The sequence below is a fragment of the Gymnoscopelus braueri genome (assembly GCF_963280865.1).
Source record: "Gymnoscopelus braueri genome assembly, chromosome: 11".
Lineage (NCBI taxonomy): Eukaryota > Metazoa > Chordata > Actinopteri > Myctophiformes > Myctophidae > Gymnoscopelus > Gymnoscopelus braueri.
The window spans coordinates 36,252,881-36,273,181 of NC_137613.1; the positions used below are offsets into that span (position 1 = coordinate 36,252,881).

Here is a 20,301-nt window from a genome sequence, read left to right on the forward strand (position 1 = left end):
TGCCCATGTGGCCTCTTTTGGGCTTGTTTTCCTAGACATATTGCTTATTTCTCTCACAAAATATGGCAACGCTGGATGATGAGACATCGCTGCCACGTAGAAAAGCAACTTGAATGCAGCCTGCTAGTTGTTACTTTAAGTTTGTAACAGATATTGATTAATTTGCAACTTTGTAACAAGTATTGATCCGTTCATTCAGGAGCTGCAGACAGAGTTTCCTCTGTAGGCAGGATGTTGCTGACCGTGTTGAGCTGGTTGAGCTCATCTGTCCTGGTCCTGGTCAGTGGTCTCCCTCAGCCCGAGCCTGAGGTGAAGATAGAGGTCCTCTACAAACCCTTTCTCTGTCACCGCAAGTCCAAGTATGGAGACATCCTCTTAGTGCATAATGAGGGATACTTCCAGAATGGTACGATGTTCCACTCCAGGTAAGTTTGGTCGAATGAATGAGATGATGATCAATTTCAAGGACCCCATAACTCCCGAGTTACAGACCAGGGTCCATTTGGAACCCCCACAATGAAGCCTGAGGGTTCTGGGCCCACTTTGAGAAACGCTGGACTATACTATACTAATAGTGTAATTAGCTTAATACAGAATAGGTGTGGTCAGAAAAAAACTATGAACGATGCTGGTTTTGCTCACTAAAAGTTTGTCATTTGTGTGTGTGTGTGTGTGTGTGTGTGTGTGTGTGTGTGTGTGTGTGTGTGTGTGTGTGTGTGTGTGTGTGTGTGTGTGTGTGTGTGTGTGTGTGTGTGTGTGTGTGTGTGCGCGCGCCACACAGTCGTACAGCTGGTGACAAGCAGGCAGCGTGGTTTACTCTAGGAATCAGAGAGGTGATCAAGGGCTGGGACAAGGGCCTCCAGGGCATGTGTTCTGGAGAGAAGAGACGACTCGTCATCCCTCCAGCCTTGGCCTATGGGAAGGAGGGGAGAGGTAGGCCTGTGCACAACCTTCTTCTCACCCCCTTCTTGATGATAAAACATATCTAGATCTAATCTCTACAGTAGTGCTTCTCAACCTTTTCATGCCGTGGCCCCCCAAAATAATCATATTTGAACTGGGGACCCCCCACCCTGACAAGCACCTGGAATGTAGGAGTCGAGGCATTACATTTGGTTTGACTCTGTTCCAGAGATAAATATTGTGAAAATAGCCGATATACAAGCTCACAGCGAGGCATTGTGAGCTTGTAGATCAGCTATTTTTGAAACGTTTGCCTCTTTCTTATATTATTTGACAATTTGGCCGATGTTTGACTTGTTTTTATAGTATAGTTTGTTGATTACTTTTGATTCAGTGATGATATTTTTTCATTTAACTTCTTTTTTTAGGCGTTAAAAAGTCTTAGTAGGTCTTAAAAGTCCTTAAATTGTCACGTTACTGTCATCTGGGGACCCCCCAGAGAAACAATGATCTACAGCAGGGGTGGACCACATTTGAGAACATGAATATGCTATAAGGCCAACTGCATCTCCTGTCATACACTGTACAGTACCTTTGGAACATAAGAAAGTCACATATAAATGCATTGCATATTTGCATTACAACAATTTTATTTAACTACGGTGCAATATCAATAGTAATTTGTCGGCAGTGGCAATTCAGCCTTTTTCTTCCACTTTTGTTATTCGCATGCACTGTATTGCTATTATATTTACAGTCCAATCAAATTTATTTTGTTCAAATGGCAGTGTAATCAAATGTTACCGGTGTGAAATGGTCTCTGCAAACATGAAAATAAAATAATAATAAATAATAATAACCTTTCTTTCTCCTCTTGAGAATGAGGCAATTTAAGGAACAAGCAGTTAGGAATCCTTACACATAGTACTGAGAGATAGTCTATCTGCCCATGTTAATTTAAAAACTCAGAAATGTCAGTGTCTTCACATTACTATATTGGTGGGCCATAAATAATTCATTTTAGGAAGGAAGCTGCGGGTCACAAATCTGCCTTTGTGCCACGATTGGCCACCGGGCCAGAATTTGTCTGATCTACAGTATATTGTTGCATGCCTCATACACTGACTAAGCTTTATCCTTTGGATAGGGCTGCCTGCCTGAATGAGGTTTTAATGCATTTCTGTTGTATCAGCTGACCTCTTCTCAGCATGGAGCTTGTACAATACTATGCTTAGCACTGGTAAGCATACAGCACCATAACCCTAGCTAACACCTATCCATGTAACATTAACTATTTAACTAACTAACCTTCGGCCTAACAATAACAGCATGAATGATTTACTGTAGAAGTCAGAACAAAGTGAATGAGGTGGAGGTTTGCTTCTGGGTAGCAGCTGTTTTCTAGTTTGTCTGTTCTCCATTAATATTAATGATACAAACCTTGGTTTTTGTGTTTTTAATGTGTTGGGAGACTACCGTTTGCAGGTAATGCATGTAAACGAATTTAATGGGAAATACTTTTTTTTATAATTCCTCATATCCCTCATTTTATTTCCGTTTTACTCTGTTCTATTATAATATATATAGATATATATTTTAAAAATTATCTAGGAGTTAAATCTTTTTTCATCATGTTAAGCTACTTAATAAAAGCAGTTTTTTTGTCATTCAATAATGTTATTCTGTCGGCTTCCATTGACGTGTCTGTATTGTCTGTGGATAGGTAAGATCCCACCAGACAGCACTCTCACCTTCATCATCGAGGTGATGGAGATCAGGAACGGCCCACGGTCACATGAGTCCTTCCAGGAAATGGACCTCAACGACGACTGGAAACTCTCCAAGCAAGAAGTAAGGACATAGAGGCTGCATAGATATCAGTCTGGAATCTCTGTGTGGAATCTGCATTTCCGAGGGGCAAATTAAAAAAATGCCCCTGGTGATAAACCTGCCCCATATTTGCCTACTGGGCACTGATTGGTCCCTCACAACTTCGGAGGGAGAGAAATCCAATTTCTATTGAGAGGGGCCAGACCTAATCTGCCTAGGGCATTTTTTTGTTTGTTGCAATGGCAGATTCATCCAGGCTATTATACTGTAGTGTCTTGTCACTGCTGTCCCCTACTGGTTGGATGAGGGTGTACACGAGCATGTGTGATAGTATGTAGCTCCACACTTGTCTCGTACTACCGGGGTAAGATCCTCACGATCTTACCCCAGGAGTATGTGACTCGCGTGGAGCTATACGCTATTCTACCCAGTTCTGCTCCCCACTGAACAACCGAGCCATCTAAGTTTCCTTCTCACAGAGATCCCCCTCCTCCTCAAATCGTGTTTGTTGGGACGCCCGGCCAAGCCAGAGGCACTGCGAAGCATTCCAGCCCCTAGTCTCTACTGTGGTGGGCAGGAACTTGACCCCTGCACCACCAGAGGGCATTTCTAATGTTATCCATTCGCAGAGAAAAGCTCAATTCTGTCCCTCTGTTTACCAGGTGAAAGAGTACCTGAGGAAGGAGTTTGAGCGCCACGGCTACCCTCCCAACGACACCCACCATGAGAGCATGGCGGCGGACATCTTCGCCAAAGAGGACGAGAACAAAGACGGCTTCATATCCTCCAGAGAGTTTACATACAAGCACGACGAACTCTGAACCCCCTCCTTGTCCTCTTTGCTCTGCGTTGTCCAGTCGTTGGTCATGAGAATTCTTCATGTCAAATGTTCAACTCATTGTATCTAAAAAGGTCTTCTTTGGACAGTTGCATTTGGTATGATTGGAACTTACTCTTGTGTGAAAGTTTCAAAGCGATATTCAAGCATGGTAGATCTTTGCATTTCAAGAGCATATACCTCAATACAGGTATGTGCTCTTGAATGGTCTTATTAAAGTAAGCTACAGTATCTACAAGACATAGTGTGAGCTTGTAGATCGGCTATGAAAGTGGTTAAGAATATTTCATGCTCTAGAGATGCATACTCTAGTCTAGTCGGCAGCACAGTTGTACTATTTCCTAAATCATTCCAACATCCTCATCACCCAACGCGTTTACTAAAGAGAGGAAACTAGACTCGGATCATTTCATGGTGTCCTGTTTCATCCCCAGTGCAGCTAATGTTGGAGGCTGATGTTTTCCTAAAGATTTATACTTTGTATACATTTTGCATTACATTCTAGAGTGCATGCTTGAAATATCACTTGAATTGTATGAGCTGTTACATGGCTGTTGGGAGAAAATGAAATAAGATTGCACTCTATAACTCCTTGTCTTTAACTACTTAAACCCTATATACAGTACTTCATTGACCAGATCCCACAGGGGTCTGTACTTGGTCCCTTCTTTTTTTTCCCCCTCTACACCAAATCTCTTTGCCAAAAATAGGAAATCTACAAGCACACAAAGCTACGTGAAGTGCTGTGAGCTTGTAGATCTGCTATTTTTGGCAAATGTTCGCCTATTATGACATGCCCAGAATATGGTTCAATGAGTTAATTAATGATCAGATTAATTTAGTTTGAGTTTTTTATTTTAATAGTTTTAGTTGAGTGCAGTTTTGTTCTGATTTCCCTAACATGCTAAAGGAGAAGGTCCTCTCCAAAGACAGAATCAACGATATGTTATAGTCTCATCTTGAACAGATTGTTGATTACTGTACATGATCATTCATCTATCTCTGTCCACAATAGTATTACAAGGAGACTCTCTTTCGAACTCCTGTTCAACAAAGTATTGGAGAATGTTTGTGGATTCATGGATATACATTATGTATTACCCACAATACCTTTTATATTTCATGTAAATGAATGAAGTGATTTTAGGCAAATTTATACTTTGCCGCATGATAAAATGTACATCATTTCAACCCAATGTGCCATAAAAATGGTGACGATTAACACAGTCGTGACAATTTGTTAATTAGCCTCCTTTTCTCCTGTTTTGTGAGACTTATTCATGTACACAAATTAACACTGGACTGTCCAAGGTCATAGTAATAACATATGACAATTCTGTATCCATGAATGAATGTGTGAGTTTTATAGGAATCTGTGCAATGTCTGTGGATAAAAATAAAATGACCATGAGAGCTTTTTAAACAAAACACAAAATACAGTGGTTTATTTGCTGGCAGAACCATCATAATACTTTTCATAATTGACCAGTAGGTGGCACTGTATTCACAATTGTTAGTGCTGGAATAGGTTCTCAACTCCTGGGGAAACAAACTACTGTTCTCTAATCCACCAGGCAGTGGACTGAATTCACTTGTCCCATTGTCCCAGCAGTACTAAGGGTTCCTTAGGACAGTAATTGAGAACCATAATATGAAAATGAATGAGTACTGAGTATACAGTACATCCAGTATTAGGAACATACAGATAGAAGTAAAAAAGAAAAGGGAAATAAAGCACTCAATACAACAAAATACATTTTCATAATTCTCAAACTACCAGTGATATTTTTTACCGTCTGGCTATACTTGCACAACCCTTTGTTCATTGGTATAGACAAAGTATTAGCCTTAAGGATCTCTGAGAATAAGAGGTAAACATGTGGAATGTCTATGCATTCAATGATGAATGTACTTACAAGTGAGCCATAACATAACTTCACTTGCAGTTTCATTTTCACCCTGCTGTTGCATATTGAACTTAACAGGGACTGGCTAGAACGTGCAAACCATTCAAAGTAATGGGGTGACAGAAAAGAACATATGGCGGCTGCGTCCATTGAGTTCAATGGAGAAGAGGTGCCCTGTTCTATTCGGTTCCTCTAAACTATTGCAACCCACACTGTAAAATCTGCTGCATTCACACTGGCAGCTACAAAGATACTGGCTACTATTCATTTTCAATGGAAGCCAGCGACATGAAGATACAAAAATACATCCGACGTTTGTAGCTGCTACAAAGATACAAAGCTACAAATATGCGGTGTAGCTTTGTATCTTTGTATCTTTTGTATCTCCCAGTGTGTTAATTTAACTCGGTGTACAAATGGATGAATTATCACTGAGGATTTTACTGTGCAGCCAAAGTTCATAGTCTACAGTTATTGGGTATGTGTATAAATGAGCTATTTATAATATTACCTGAGTATTGTTTTGGTTGAAGGTGTTGTAAAGTATTTGGGAGAGCTTTGCCTTTGGTGGACACATTTCATTATGTTCTAAACATTCTAGAATCTGCACCACAAATGTCCTAAAGAGACGTTACCTTTGCTTAAAACGGCATTGTACTAATTGTGTGTGTGTGTGTGCGTGTGTGTGTGCGTGTGTGTGTGCGTGTGTGTGCGTGCGTGCGTGCGAGCACAATGTAGGCTAGTTATAATATGGAGATATTAAAGGTCATAGACTTACAGAGGGAAATTGTAAATTCTACTGTTAACTTAAGCTAAATTTAGCAACGGTAAGGCACTGTCCTTTGATTGATTGTGTGTGTGTCTGTGTGTGTGTGTGTGAGAGAGAGAGAGAGAGAGAGAGAGAGAAAGAGAGAGAGAGAGAGACAGACAGACAGACAGACAGACAGACAGACAGGGAGCATGGGAGAGAGAGAGCACTGTAGCCCTCCTCTCACACACATTCAAAACATTCCACACTGGAGAAGGTTAGAGGGTCACATGGAGTATAGGGCGGGACACAGTTCAGCACTCAACATAGACTATCTCTCTCCCCTTCACGTGAGCGCGCACACACACACACACACACACACACACACACACACACACACACTGACCTAATTTATGATACACTCTGCGCACACAATACATTGCGACCCTGCATGTAGACAAAGCCTTTTTCCACTGTCATTCTCATTAGTTTCTCATCTTCCTGTCTACAGTGGGGGCAGGAGGCCCTGAGGTCAGCTGCTTGCTGTGTGCATGTGTGTGTGTGTGTGTGTGTGTGTGTGTGTGTTTGCACGTGCGTGCCTGTGTTGTGACTCATCGGAGGTGTGTCCTGATCCCAGGTGGTTTGGCGTTCACTGTAGACGCTGGGAAAGATAAAGGAAGGAGAAAGAAGACCGAGAGAGAGAGGAAATTAGAGAACTCAATGGGCTAATTGTTTTGTCATCAGCAAAATGAGTGAGTGTTGTGTTGTCAGCGGACACTGCCGCTGTTCAGTTGCTACCTCTGTTTTCTTTGCTGGGGTAGATCCGAGGAAAGGGCTTGAACTCGTCAGGAGGGGGCAAGTCCTCTATGGGGTGGAACTGGAACTTGGATTCAAAGTCATCTGGGGGAAGCATACGTACATGTTTTTAAAGTCTGCTATTTCATCTACATCAAAGCTACTATCTGTAAGATTTAGGTCCTATCCTGGTACCTCAACCACTGCAGATGTGTTAATTATATTGTATTAACGTACACTACCATATAGATTGATAAAAAATATGTTTTATCCACTCATAAAAGTTGTAGATTGCAGAAGATTCTTCTGTTTTCTTCTGAACAGCATAGCGAGGTTACAACTTACAAGTGCATGACACGATGCAATATACGGTAGGTCCTGAAGCCTGCGCTATACTTAATTGCGGGTGGGTGTCAGGTACTGAAAATAGCGGATCTACAGGATGACACTGCATTGCAGCGCAGCGTGTTGTGAGCTTGTAGATCAGCTATTATTGCTGTGCGGTATTGGCACAACTACTGCAGGTGTACATGGGATGCAACCTTGCAACGTTCTCCCTTAAGTAGTTTAGCACTAAGAGACAAACTTTTGCAGTCGACTGTGTTGATATGAATGGGACACAGTGAACCTGTGTGACAGGCTTAAAGGTAGGGCAGACGAAAGCCAAGGTTCTTAGATCAAAGTTCTTTATTTCCAAGCACCAACACATTGCCATGCCTTAGGGCACAGTCGCACGAACGCTTCAGAAGCGTCTGCATTCCGTTCACTTCCATTCTATGGGAGCAAGGGGGTGAGTGTCTGGTTGCGGCGGTTTGACAGGACACTTAAGCGTCGAGTTCAACACTAGTGAACGTTGACTGGGGGTCAACCAATAGGAAAGAAGCACCGTGCTTCACCCCACTTGGAAGGCATTTTGCTTGTAGTTTTCTTTCAGTGAGCCAACCACTCCAATGTAAGGCAAATTAACTACATTCAGAAAACCAGCACTGCCCAGAACCCGCAAGACAACATGGGTAATTGCGTGTCAATGACGCCTCGGCATGCACTGACTACAACCCTTCCGATGCAGATGTGTGACCGTACCGTTCAGCTATGTTCACACTAGCGGTGACAAAGCCACAGGCTACAAGTAATTTTCAATGGAAACCAGTGACATGAAGCTACAAACTGACACCTGACACTTGTCGCTGCATGACGGGCGTGACGCTCTGCAAATCAAAGTTGAGCAGACGGACGTCAACCTTTTTTCAGCGCTCCAGTGACGCAGTGAAGCGTCAATCAATCAGATATTTTTGTTTCACCATTTTCACTCCCCTGCTCTCTCCCCACAATTCCGGCTCTGTTGTGCAAATGGAAGAAAAAACGATTCTTGCCAATAACCAATGCACCCTGTGCAATTTAAAACTACCCTTTTCAATTACGCAGTGTGGCTCGAGCAACAACCATGTTGCTTCTTTCCTATTGGTTGACGCCTGGTCAAAGTTCACCAATATTGAACTCCAAGCTTCAAGCGCGTTTGGACTTCACACACTTCAACGCCGTCAAAACACTGCAACGGTTGCAGCTCCACACCTTTGTTCTCATGGAATGGAACTGAAGCATATGTGTGACCATGCTCTTAGATGTAACTGTACGGTAGTTAGCCACAAGTAAATAGGAAGCCAGCAGAGTTCTCATAACAGAGGCTCTCTCTCGATGTGTGAGTGGGGATGGCTGATTTATCCTGAACAACAGGTGTGTAATCACACCTAACTCTTGAGTCCAGTCAGACTGACTCTGGCTACAACCTGGAATATATTTTTTAAATTTTAAATATATTTTATATGACATGTTTCCAACACCAGGCTGCATTACAGAAAATACTGTTTAGCGATGTGTATTGTGTCTTATTTAGTTTAGGTTATTCATCTATTTAGTTTTTTGCAAGATATGCAAAGACGATGACAATGCACATCCTCATCTTATAGTCCTCGCTCAAACCCAAGACATTGCGATTTTGCAGTCAGATCACTGAATGGCTAAGCCACCAGAACGCTAAGTCCGTTCTGAGAGATGGATGTTCTCAGTTAACATTGTATACAACTCCTACACACACGCATACATTATGGTGACAAACGTTCACTACCAAATTCTCCTGGTGTTCACCACAATTAAAATAATAATACTTGTTTTGAGTGCTTAAAAAGATGTAAGTGATTAATGGTCCCGGTTTGGGTTTTTGAAAAAATTGTCACCCTAGCATACATGTGCGTGTGTCCGTGCGTGCGTGTAAGCGTGTGTGTCCGTGCGTGTGTGTGTGTGTGTGCGTGTGTGTGTGTGTGTGTGTGTGTGTGTGTGTGTGTGTGTGTGTGTGTGTGTGTGTGTGTGTGTGTGTGTGTGTGTGTGTGTGTGTGTGTGTGTGTGTGTGTGTGTGTGTGTGTGTGTGTGTGTGTGTGTGTGTCTCTCTCTCTCTCTCACCCAGGCTGTGGAGGTGTCCATTTCTGAGGCTGGAGGGGCCGAAAGGTGGAGGTGGTGGAGGGGGAGGTGGAGGGATACGGCTGGACAGCTCAGTGGACGGGGAGCGTGCTGGGGGAGCAGGGGGCGGGGCCAGACGACCTGCACCTGTAGCAATGGAAGAGGAAAACCTCCGACTTTCATAATCAGTTTTAAGTACTATTTCATATTAATAATTAAATATTTTACTAAATGACTTGCTACTCAAATGATCTCAAGAAAAGGACAATAAAAATATCACAATTACATGATTATTGTCAATTGCAATCACAAAGTAGGCATTTAACAAACGCTTTAATCCAGTTTAAGTTACACAGTGTAAGGTGGGAGCGATTGCCATGAACCTCGTGTCTACACACCTGCACTTCTGGGCACGGCAGGCGGTCGTCGTGTGGGGGCCGTGCAGGGGTAGGAGGGCGGCAGAGGGGGCATCCCTAGACGCATGGCCGGCGACGGCACGGGCGGCGCCTTGGGCGGAGGAGGGGGCAAGGTGGACGGGCAGCTGGGCGTGAAGGAGGCGGGGAGTGGAGGAGGGGGCGGGGGAGGGGGGCCCAGCGGGCTGTCCCGCAGAATGGGGAACCTGGAGGGCGGCTCGGAGACGAGGGGAGGAGGGTAGAAGTACTGCGAGGAGCGATCCGGGACGGCGGAGGGGGGTGTGGCAGGTGGAGGGGGAGGCGGCGTCGAGGGCTGGGGCGTGGCAGTCTGGTGGCTATGCTGGATGGGCAGCCAGGTGGGCCTGGTCACCTGAGAGGGGGGAGGAGGCGGAGGGCCGGTGGGAATGGGGGGCGGCCTGCTGGCGGGTCGGTCCTGGAAGGCCAGAGGCGGGGGAGGAGGAGGGGGAGAGGAGGGCATCGGCGGAGGGGGAGAGGAGGGCATCGGTGGAGGGGGAGAGGAGGCGGGAGCAGGGGGAGGGGGAGGTGGAGGGGAGGTGGGGACAGGGGGAGGTGGAGGGAGAGAGCAGGTGGGCATGGAAGGAGAACGCTTCAGATGAGATGGGGAGGGAGGCGCGGAGGATGAAGACGTCATGGGGTGGTGGGCGGTGCTTCCACCGTCTAAGGAAAGAGGCTGGTTCCATAGAGGCTTCAGTCCTATGGTTGAGGCTGATCGGAAAACTACAAAACACACACACAGAGCACAGAACATAAAATGTATATTATATCATATAGTATACTTACAGTGGCCTGGAAAAAACAACACGACAAACAAATGAACAAAACCAAAAACATGAGACATGAGAAAATGACAAGGCTAGGTATAAGCTCTCATCAACCACTTAAGCCAAATGTTATACTTTTGCACGTGTCATATGCCGGAAATAGCCAATGTACAAGTTCACAACGCCTCGCAATTTGACTCGTTGTGACGCACAAATTCACTAGGGCGTGGGGTTGGTTTGAAAGTTGGCACGGACACATGGGTGGAGTGGGGTGTGTTGGGGTGGTGGTAAACCTGATATTACAGTACGGCTTTCTCTGTCTGCCCCATTCTTGCTTTCTGTTCTTTATCATAATCCTGTTATTTCAATATTGATCAAACACATGTTGTGATCTGGTAAAATGAGTACTGTTGCACAATTTAACGGACGCGCACACACACACACACACACACACACACAGACACACGTACGCGCAGGCGGCTGCGCTGTATTTAAGTCAAAGTGCCCCTGAGAAAGACACTTAATTACCCTAATTGCTCCCCGGGCACCATATTAATGGCACTTCCCCACTGCTCCTAATAGTTAGGATGGGTTAAATGCAGAGGAATTATTTCATGTATGTGCAGATTTAGAGGGAACAAGTACCTCGAAACAACTAAATATTATTATAATAATTATTATTACACGCTTGCACGCGCATGCACACACACACGCACACACACAGTTATTTGCGAAGGAAATTACACACTTCAAATGAACTGAAGCTACAGTATTTGATGTCAAAATGACTAGGGCTATCCACTGCAATGTAACAGCGCTTAAGTTTCATAAAGGACATTAATGCAAACTCTTGGGACACATTTGCATATATGAATAATTCTGTCCGAGACTTTCCCTTATCTTATAACGAAATGACTCTAGTTTTACGCTATATAGAATGGAGGGACCTGTACTCTGATAAACATGAAACAGCGACATGAAATAGTAAATAATATTCAAACGATATACAGTACTGTACTGACTAAAATCGTATTTCCAAAAAAGTACTTCCAAACTTTTTTTTTAGACTACTCCGAATGCAAATCACTCTCTCTGTGACCGAGTTTGGTGAGGGTTGTGAACTCTTTGCCATCATTACCACATGGATAGGGTTGAATTAGTAACTAGTTTCAGCTTGACCTACATTTCATTTTCAATCAATGAAAGTGAACGTTGGCCGCCCGGGTGGCGTAAAGGTAAAGTTCCTAACCACCACTGCGGAGACAAGGGCTTTGAATCCTCCGTGGTTCATCCATACTAACATAATTGTTTATGTTTATGTGGGAAGCCGGGTGGGGAGGGCAATCTCTGTTGCTGCACTAGTGACTGCTACAGGTTGGTCAAGGGTGCCTGTCAGTAAGTGTGCTGAACTATGAGAAATAGGGAAGGTGTTCCTCTGCTGGCACAGTGGCACTGCACGGCAGGCGATTGCATGTGTATTGAAGGAGGCGCATACCATCCTTAGGACCAACCAGTCCAAAGACCAACCAGCAGGGGTCAGCAGTGACAAGATTGCACAAGTGTATGGGGAAATCGTGTGAATTTATGATGGCCTGGGCCTGGTCTGCCCAAAATAATTCTATATACAGTATGACTAAGTAAGTATGTTCACTTTGTATGTTTGTTTGTATATCTTTCCTGAATGTTGGTCGGGTCATGTCCCTAACATCCCTAACTAAATAATATCCAACCAACCTGGGGTCTTCCCTGAGGCATCTCTCTGTCCTGCAGGTCTGAGAGTCGGGAACCCTCCGGCAAAGAGCCCACCCAAAGAGGGTCCCACGGGTGGCCCCCCTCCTACAGAAGAACCAACACTGCTGGACACATCTCCGCCACCAGCCTTGGGCTCTGGGGAACAACACACGTGAATTAATCAAAACAAAATGGATTTAACAAATTCCATGAATTAAAAGGTGGATAACAAGTTGGGTTAACTGTGTGGTCTTGTGGCCCCCTGTCCATTCATGGTCAAAGGACCACAATGGAAACAAGCCTCCGGACTTTGTGCTTTTATCCTTCATTTTCAATAAAGTGTTCAATCAATGACAATACTGATAGGTTCATTTGGTACTACTCTGTCAATCGTGTGTTATGTTATACGTGTGTACAGATGACAGTACTGTACATTTGTGGATTCCGTTTTTGTTGTTATTTTCTTCATCTACATTGCAAAAACTTTGGGAGTGGGTAAAAATGACCCTTGAAGGTTAAATGACTCAAAACTGAATCCAAACTGAATCAACATATGTAACAGTACACAGTACACACCGCTGCAACAGCACACACTATAATCCTAATCTATTCATTTCTGAGAGTGTACAAATGTAACAAAAAGCAAAACAAACGAGTCACCTTTTCCTTCATACAGTATTATGATATAAAATGGCAATTATATACATTTACGTTCTTGTGACTCCATTGTCTTAACCACCATACACAGTCATTTCCCATTGTGTCTACTGTGCTCTTATCTGCCATGGGGCATTCCTTCCTCAAGTGTATGCTTGTTTGGTTTTGTGTGTGTGTGTGTGTGTGTGTGTGTGTGTGTGTGTGTGTGTGTGTGTGTGTGTGTGTGTGTGTGTGTGTGTGTGTGTGTGTGTGTGTGTGTGTGTGTGTGTGTGTGTGTGTGTGTGTGTCTGTGTCTGTGTGTGTCTGTGCGTGCGTGCGTGTGTCATCCCAGGAAACATTGAACTCAAACAGCCACGACGGAGACATAATAAGCTCCCCATGAGCAGTTTCAAAACAACTGCTCTTTATCTTCTCCACTACTTTACTTTCACCGCTTCTCTATTAACATGGTTGTTCAAGGTTTTATCAGTGCCAAACACTCACACACACAGTCTCTTTTTCCCTTCCCTCATTGGTGCCAATGAGGATGATTTACTGTAAGGGGCACTTGCCCATGTGAGACTCATTTAGTACTGAATCGCAGTGTGTGTGTGTGTGTGTGTGTGTGTGTGTGTGTGTGTGTGTGTGTGTGTGTGTGTGTGTGTGTGTGTGTGTGTGTGTGTGTGTGTGTGTGTGTGTGTGTGTGTGTGTGTGTGTGTGTGTGTGTGTGTGTGTGTGTGTGTGTGTGTGTGTGTGTGTGTGTGTGTTTCTTCCTCTTACTGTCCACAAAGGGGGCACTACAGTCTTTGACCTGTGTGACTTTCTTGAGCTTGGCTCCTCTCTGGATGTCTGCCAGCAGGGCATTCCTGCCGCCACCTCCTCCGCTGGGCTGGAGCTTGGGAGGGTCCGACCAAGACCGTCAACACAGGGTGAGGGAGAGGACAAAAACACAACCACACAGAACATTAGACAAACACAGAAAGAAAGAGTGAAATCCTCAGTGTTAATGTAACCAATTTCATCCTTTATTTTGGGCATGTCATTATAGACGACTTGTCAATTAAAAAAAAGAATTTCAACATTTTCTAAACGATAAATAGGATAAAAGGCCAATTTGGTTACATTTGTATACACTCTTGAAGTTACAAAAGAGGATTTTACTGTGTACAACTGAGATGCTTAGTTTCGTATACGTACATGTACCGTATGGTTGCCATGGTAAATACAATGCCATTTTAGGGCTGCAGCTAATGATTACTTTCATGGTCAATTAATCTCCAGTGACACAACGTTACCTGAACTCAAACAAACTGTCTTAATATGTTTACCCAGCAGAGAAAAACAACTTTTCATTTCAGAATATGGAATATCATACTGACATGGTACTGACCATCATACTGACATGATACTGACCATGATACTGACATGATACTGACCATCATACTGACATGATACTGACCATGATACTGACCATCATACTGACATGATACTGACCATCATACTGACATGATACTGAACATGATACTGACATGATACTGACCATGATACTGACATGATATACTGACCATCATACTGACATGATACTGACATGATACTGACCATGATACTGACCATGATACTGACATGATACTGACCATGATACTGAACATGATACTGACATGATACTGACCATGATACTGACCATGATACTGACCATGATACTGACCATGATACTGACATGATACTGACCATGATACTGAACATGATACTGACATGATACTGACCATGATACTGACCATGATACTGACCATGATACTGACATGATACTGACCATGATACTGACATGATACTGACCATGATACTGACCATGATACTGACATGATACTAACCATGATATTGACCATGATACTGACCATGATACTGACCATGATACTGACATGATACTGACCATGATACTGACATGATACTGACCATGATACTGACCATGATACTGACATGATAATAACCATGATATTGACCATGATACTGACATTGAGAAGTTGTAAAAATAAATATTTACATGACTGTAATTTGATTTGATAAATGTTATGTCGGTTGATTAATTGATTGACTCAATTAATAATTTAACCCCAGGACATTTTACGCAACATTCGGACCAAGATATGAAATAAACCTTGAAACACCACATTATAGGGCTATACTCAAAGACATGCACACACTAACACATGTTGAAGTGCATTGCACAGGTTTGATGTTTACCAAGTATCATAGTTTCTTTAAAGCCTTAAAATGCTTGATTTGCATTCTACTTGACTATTTACCCCTGTCATTGTGGACTAGGTTTAATGCCATTCACTCTGGTTTCTGTATGTACCGAAAGTCACTCTGGATAAGTGACATGCCTAAATTGTAATTGTAATCATGCTCTGCCACTTCAAATTCTAAATGTTTGCTAGGGTCTTGTTTCGGCTGTGTGTTCCTTCAACACCTGCTGTGTGTGCAGGTCGAGGCTGCACAAATTTAACATGAGAACATTGCAGGCCCGTTATAGAAATATGACACCACACTGCTATGCAGTGTCTGCTATCTGCCTCACCATGTGTGTGTGTGTGTGTGTGTGTGTGTGTGTGTGTGTGTGTGTGTGTGTGTGTGTGTGTGTGTGTGTGTGTGTGTGTGTGTGTGTGTGTGTGTGTGTGTGTGTGTGTGTGTGTGTGTGTGTGTGTAAGAGAGAGAGAGAGAGTAACTGTACCTCTAATTAATAATGCAAATAACCTCCAGGTGTTTGGTTGACAGTCAGTGAGAATGAATGACGCGAGTATTTACAATTGCATGAAGGGAGGAGTATGTGTCTGTGAAGGGAGAGGGGAGACAGAGGAAAAGAGAAGACAGATCCTGCTGCTGCTCCCTTGACCGGCTGACTGACACCATTAGCCTAATTGGCACAGAGAAATGTTTCCTATATATAGTGCACTATGCTGTAACCTTCCAAAGCGGGGAGCTGTCTGTAGTACTACAGTACTATTACACAATAACATGGGACACGAAATAAACATGAGGCTATCTCAACTTACAATAGAATGTCTAACAGTGTGTATAACCATGTCACACCTGGGGCTAATGTAGCCAATCAACACCAAGCCATCTGTGATACCAAGCAGGTGGAGTTTACAATGTTATATCAATTATTTACAAATTTAGTAGTTCTGTGGATTATAGACGGACGGGTCCTCACTGTAATCCAATTCCCACTTCAATTTCTATATTGGATTCGTAATATTGCCTTGTCTCATTGTGTGAAACCGTTAACGTGACCAAGTCAAGTTCTGTTGTACGTGAGAATGTGCTGTGCCAATGAAATCGATTCCGATTCTTGAAAAGCTCACTGAGCTCAAGACTTGGCAGTAAAAGAAGACACAGCCTTACCTGTGGCAGGGCGGCGCTAGGCGGAGGTGGTGGAGGAGGCGCGGGGGGAGGTGGAGGGGGAGGAGGCGGAGGAGGCACAGGCATGACTGACTTCAGATACCTGTAGAAGATAACACCTGTGATTGACTACCCTGTAGCAACAGGCACCAAACACATTCACAGTCACTATAAGCAATATGGCTAGGTCTATACCAGCCTAGGCTGGTATAGACTCTAGACCAGCGGTGTCAAACTCGTGATCCGCGGGCATTTTGCGGCCCGTGGAGAGGTCCAATGCGGCCCGCGACATGATTGTATAGTCTAGAGTCTAGACTATACCAAAACCTATGCTACATAGTATGTAAATCTGACTTGTATTGGCTGATAGCGATAATCAATATATGCAGTTTATGCATCCATCAATTTCTGTTTAATTTGTTGTTAACCATACATTCTAACTAATATAATCTGAGTTACACAAATGCAAATAATGTATTATTACTATGGCAGCATTATAATTTTTCAGGTCAGTCCAAATTCAAGTGCCTATATTTGAAAGAAGCAAGTCAAAGATAAGAATTTTCTACATGTATTTAGGAATGTCTTGATGGGTTGGGGAAACATTGTGGTTGATTGTACAAATCATTGATGGTGCAGATTGTACTGATATTAACCTGCCTATAACAATATTTATTACAGGACGACTTCACCCATTTTCAACCTATCTTCATATAATTGGTCCTCGCTAATGCTCATCATAATATGGCACCATTTTTGCCTACTCTGTCTGTGTCTCAGAGGAGGACTGTGGACAGTTCAGAAACCCGCCAGTGACATCATCGATGAAGAATCCAAGCTAAAAGAAACTGCAGGCTTTCTATTACTGGAAAGTTAGCATGCTATAATGGAAGCCATTGTTCTCGCATTAATACAAATAAAAATAAAGATTTTGAAATCTAGTTTGGAAAAAAGAAACTGCCTAACGATGATGTCTCTGGGTTTCTGAAGTGTCCACAGCCCTCCTATGAGACAGGAAATGGAAAGAATCATTTTATCATGAGCATTAGTGAGGACCAATTATATGAAGATATGGGTGAAGTCGTCCTTTAAGTACATTGGTACGCCCTGCTCACCAATCTATTCAGACACGGCTACCGACCGACCAGTGAGCGTAACCGAACTCTAGGACGGAGGACTTTCATTTTCCATGACAGAAGCAGCTACCATGGACAGGGTCAGATTCTGTGACCTCTTCCCCTCTCCTCCGAACAGGAAGAGCTTTCACAACCCAGCCTCACAAACAGGAAACAGTGAGTGCTCCTTCCTCTCCGGGGAAATCTGAGACACCCCCCTCCCTCTTGTTTTCCCACAATGCCCGGTGGAGGGGCAGAGGACAGAAACAATGGTGCATGTTGTGTAGAAAGTTAACAGCCCCCCTAACCCGTAGACCCTCACTGGCCAAATGCTTTCACCGTCATTATGTGCAGACTGGCTGGAAAACATATCAGTGCAGCTCTTGAGGAACATGTTATCAAGTGAGAGAACACAAGATCTCTTTCCAGACATGTTGATTTCACAAGGAGAATAAGATGCTGCTTGTAAAATATCTCTTGTGGATCGAAATATCAATTGCTGCAGGTGGTCATGTAATTAATTAAAAAGACAACCTACCCATGGCAATTAAGAACCTTGTCCTACAACTTTCATTTGATGTAATCTATTTCTTTCTGTTCGTGCATGCTGCACTTTTCACGATGCAGGAAGTTAGCCGTCTATAAGAAGGTCCATCTGTGTGTCTGTTGTGCAAACATATATTCAGGATACAGTACATATAAAGGTATCGATACGCAGTTCTCGTGTGGATCCCACGGATTGAAATGTGGTATATAAATAAAACCTGAATCATTGATTGATTCAGGAAATCCCTCACCTGAGGTCATGGTACTGGTAGTTATCCTTATCACATTCTGATTCAAACTAGTCATGTTGTTGGCAACCTGATTACAGCACTCTATAGCAACAGCACTGGTAATCACAGAGTCTGAGACCTCCACCAAGGTAATGACATCATGAATGATCCCAAGCTTGTCCATGGGAGGGAGACGAAAAGAACTGAAGACTGTTTTCAATTTTCAGTGGATACCAGGACACTTAGCAATTAAAGTGAAGTATGGAACAGAACCTGTTTGTGTTTGCAGAGCTTTGCTAATTCCCGGCCTGAGGTCTTAATGTGAAGTTAACAGATGTGAATCACTTGCTTATTTATGCCTCTGTGTGTGTGTGTGTGTGTGTGTGTGTGTGTGTGTGTGTGCGTGTGTAAATATCAAATTTTGTGATGCCAATCTCTCTATCCCTGTCATCATTGTGTAACTTTGTACTGATATTAAACGTTATTATTATGATTGTGTGTGTGTGTGTGTGTGTGTGTGTGTGTGTGTGTGTGTGTGTGTGTGTGTGTGTGTGTGTGTGTGTGTGTGTGTGTGTGTGTGTGCTGTTGCTCTCTATGCAACTGGCAGGCTATCCCTTCTTTCTATTTCTGTCTGCATATCTGTGTCAAGTTGCTTCTGTAACACGTAGTCGATGTTGATTTTTTAAAACGAGGCTGTGCTGGTCAACAGTTGGCGAGCTCAGACAGAACAGGTGTGAGATACAGAACAGTTCTTCCCATTGGTTCTGCGTGCATGCATGTCTGTCCTTTACACACAATCCCTGACACTGCCCTGCAACTGACAGAAAATAAGTTTAGTTTAATAAATTGTTCATGCTTATAAGCTTGAGGCAAACGTCAGAGAGATAGTTCCACAAGTGAATAAACATTGTATGGTCCTTACTATACCTCTATAACACATACAGTATAGGCTATACCCCACTGCAAGACAGAAGCAAGAACCAGGTGAACAGGTTCAACCTCAGGCATAGGCCTATAGTTACCATGCTGCAGGAACAGAAAAAGGTAAAACATTGATAAGCCCATGCTCTGTCTGTTCCATCTGTTTTATATCGTTTTCTGCACATTTGATTGTTTCCTATTTTAAAATGTTCTTTTAAGATCTTCCTTTTTTTGTGCAAAGCACTTTGAGTTGCATTCTATAATGGTGCTATATAACTAAAGATCATTATCATCATCATTATCACTGATAGTCTCTCAGTAGAGCTACCTAGTGTGGCTGCCCGTTATTTCCAAACATTACATGGGGAGCTTCAGACAAATTATCCTATTCGTCAATTCGTGTCGAATAAAAGAAGAGTTTTAGGCCTACTTACTAGTTTGACGATGGACGAGTGTTATAGATAATACCGAAGTGCAGTAGCCAGGCTACCTGTGGTCTATTCTTGAACAACAAGCGTCCCGCTATGTAGGCTGGTTCACCGTACCTTCAGATAATAGTAGAATTACACCTGCTGAGCTCGCAGACTGCAGCAGACTGCTGCCCTCATAGTGCAGCTCCTCTCCTCTCTGTCCGGGGACACGGTGACAAGCTGCCCAGCTGGATATATTTAGACAAACGAGGACACCGTATTCCTTTAATGCTGCTGCCTGAGCAGGGACAGCAAGGTTGACATTAGTTTTGTTCAATAACTAGACTTTAGTTGCAGCAGGAACAACCAAAAGCTATGCTTCTTCTTCAGGTCCAGAAAAGTTGTCCTAAAAAAGAGTTACAGAGTAATTCCATGCAGCTTTGCGTCAACAACATAAACAATTTCTCTTTTTTTGCGAGTCCTTGTTTACCAGGCAGTTGGGCTGTTCTCTTCGGCCACTACAGTAGTTTACGAGGCCCCACCTTGCCGCTCCACACACTGTCCTCCTTGACCAATCAAAACAGAGCATTCATTCATTGGCTCTTTTTTTATTGCCAAACTTGATTTAGCTGTTGCACGAGAA

The 20,301-nt window shown here is 43.3% G+C and overlaps 2 protein-coding genes across 3 annotated transcripts; one reads left to right on the forward strand and one right to left on the reverse strand.

The window, feature by feature from the left end:
- Positions 1–83: 83 nt before the first annotated feature.
- LOC308096025 (peptidyl-prolyl cis-trans isomerase FKBP14-like) lies at positions 84–5,006 on the forward strand. The gene is made up of 4 exons (XM_080443282.1): positions 84–425; positions 782–933; positions 2,627–2,754; positions 3,396–5,006. Exons 1-4 carry the CDS (start codon positions 232–234, stop codon positions 3,552–3,554), a joined length of 633 nt encoding a protein of 210 aa, XP_080299408.1. The 5' UTR covers positions 84–231; the 3' UTR covers positions 3,555–5,006.
- Positions 5,007–5,138: 132 nt separating this feature from the next.
- Positions 5,139–20,163, reverse strand: wipf3 (WAS/WASL interacting protein family member 3). 2 transcript variants are annotated; one of them, XM_080443280.1, is made up of 8 exons: positions 19,794–20,163; positions 16,440–16,539; positions 13,818–13,932; positions 12,405–12,557; positions 9,874–10,626; positions 9,479–9,622; positions 7,025–7,126; positions 5,139–6,887 (listed from the first exon to the last, which is right to left on the reverse strand). In XM_080443280.1, the coding sequence occupies exons 2-8, from the start codon at positions 16,521–16,523 to the stop codon at positions 6,838–6,840; spliced, it is 1,401 nt and encodes a 466-aa protein (XP_080299406.1). In that variant the 5' UTR covers positions 16,524–16,539; positions 19,794–20,163; the 3' UTR covers positions 5,139–6,837. The 2 variants fall into 2 exon arrangements, with proteins under 2 accessions (XP_080299406.1, XP_080299407.1); XM_080443281.1 differs by lacking the exon at positions 19,794–20,163 and adding an exon at positions 19,683–19,737.
- Between the last annotated feature and the right edge of the window lie 138 nt (positions 20,164–20,301).

Excerpts from the sequence above, each read along its gene's own strand:
- LOC308096025 (XM_080443282.1), top strand. The coding sequence starts at position 232 with ATGTTGCTGACCGTGTTGAGCTGGTTGAGCTCATCTGTCCTGGTCCTG. Across the intron at positions 426-781 it reads GGTACGATGTTCCACTCCAG|TCGTACAGCTGGTGACAAGC; the intron begins GTAAGTTTGGTC and ends CGCGCCACACAG. Across the intron at positions 2,755-3,395 it reads GGAAACTCTCCAAGCAAGAA|GTGAAAGAGTACCTGAGGAA; the intron begins GTAAGGACATAG and ends TCTGTTTACCAG.
- wipf3 (XM_080443280.1), bottom strand. The coding sequence starts at position 16,523 with ATGCCTGTGCCTCCTCCGCCTCCTCCCCCTCCACCTCCCCCCGCGCCT. Across the intron at positions 13,933-16,439 it reads CTAGCGCCGCCCTGCCACAG|CTCCAGCCCAGCGGAGGAGG; the intron begins GTAAGGCTGTGT and ends GACCCTCCCAAG. Across the intron at positions 10,627-12,404 it reads TGCCTCAGGGAAGACCCCAG|TTTTCCGATCAGCCTCAACC; the intron begins GTTGGTTGGATA and ends TGTGTTTTGTAG.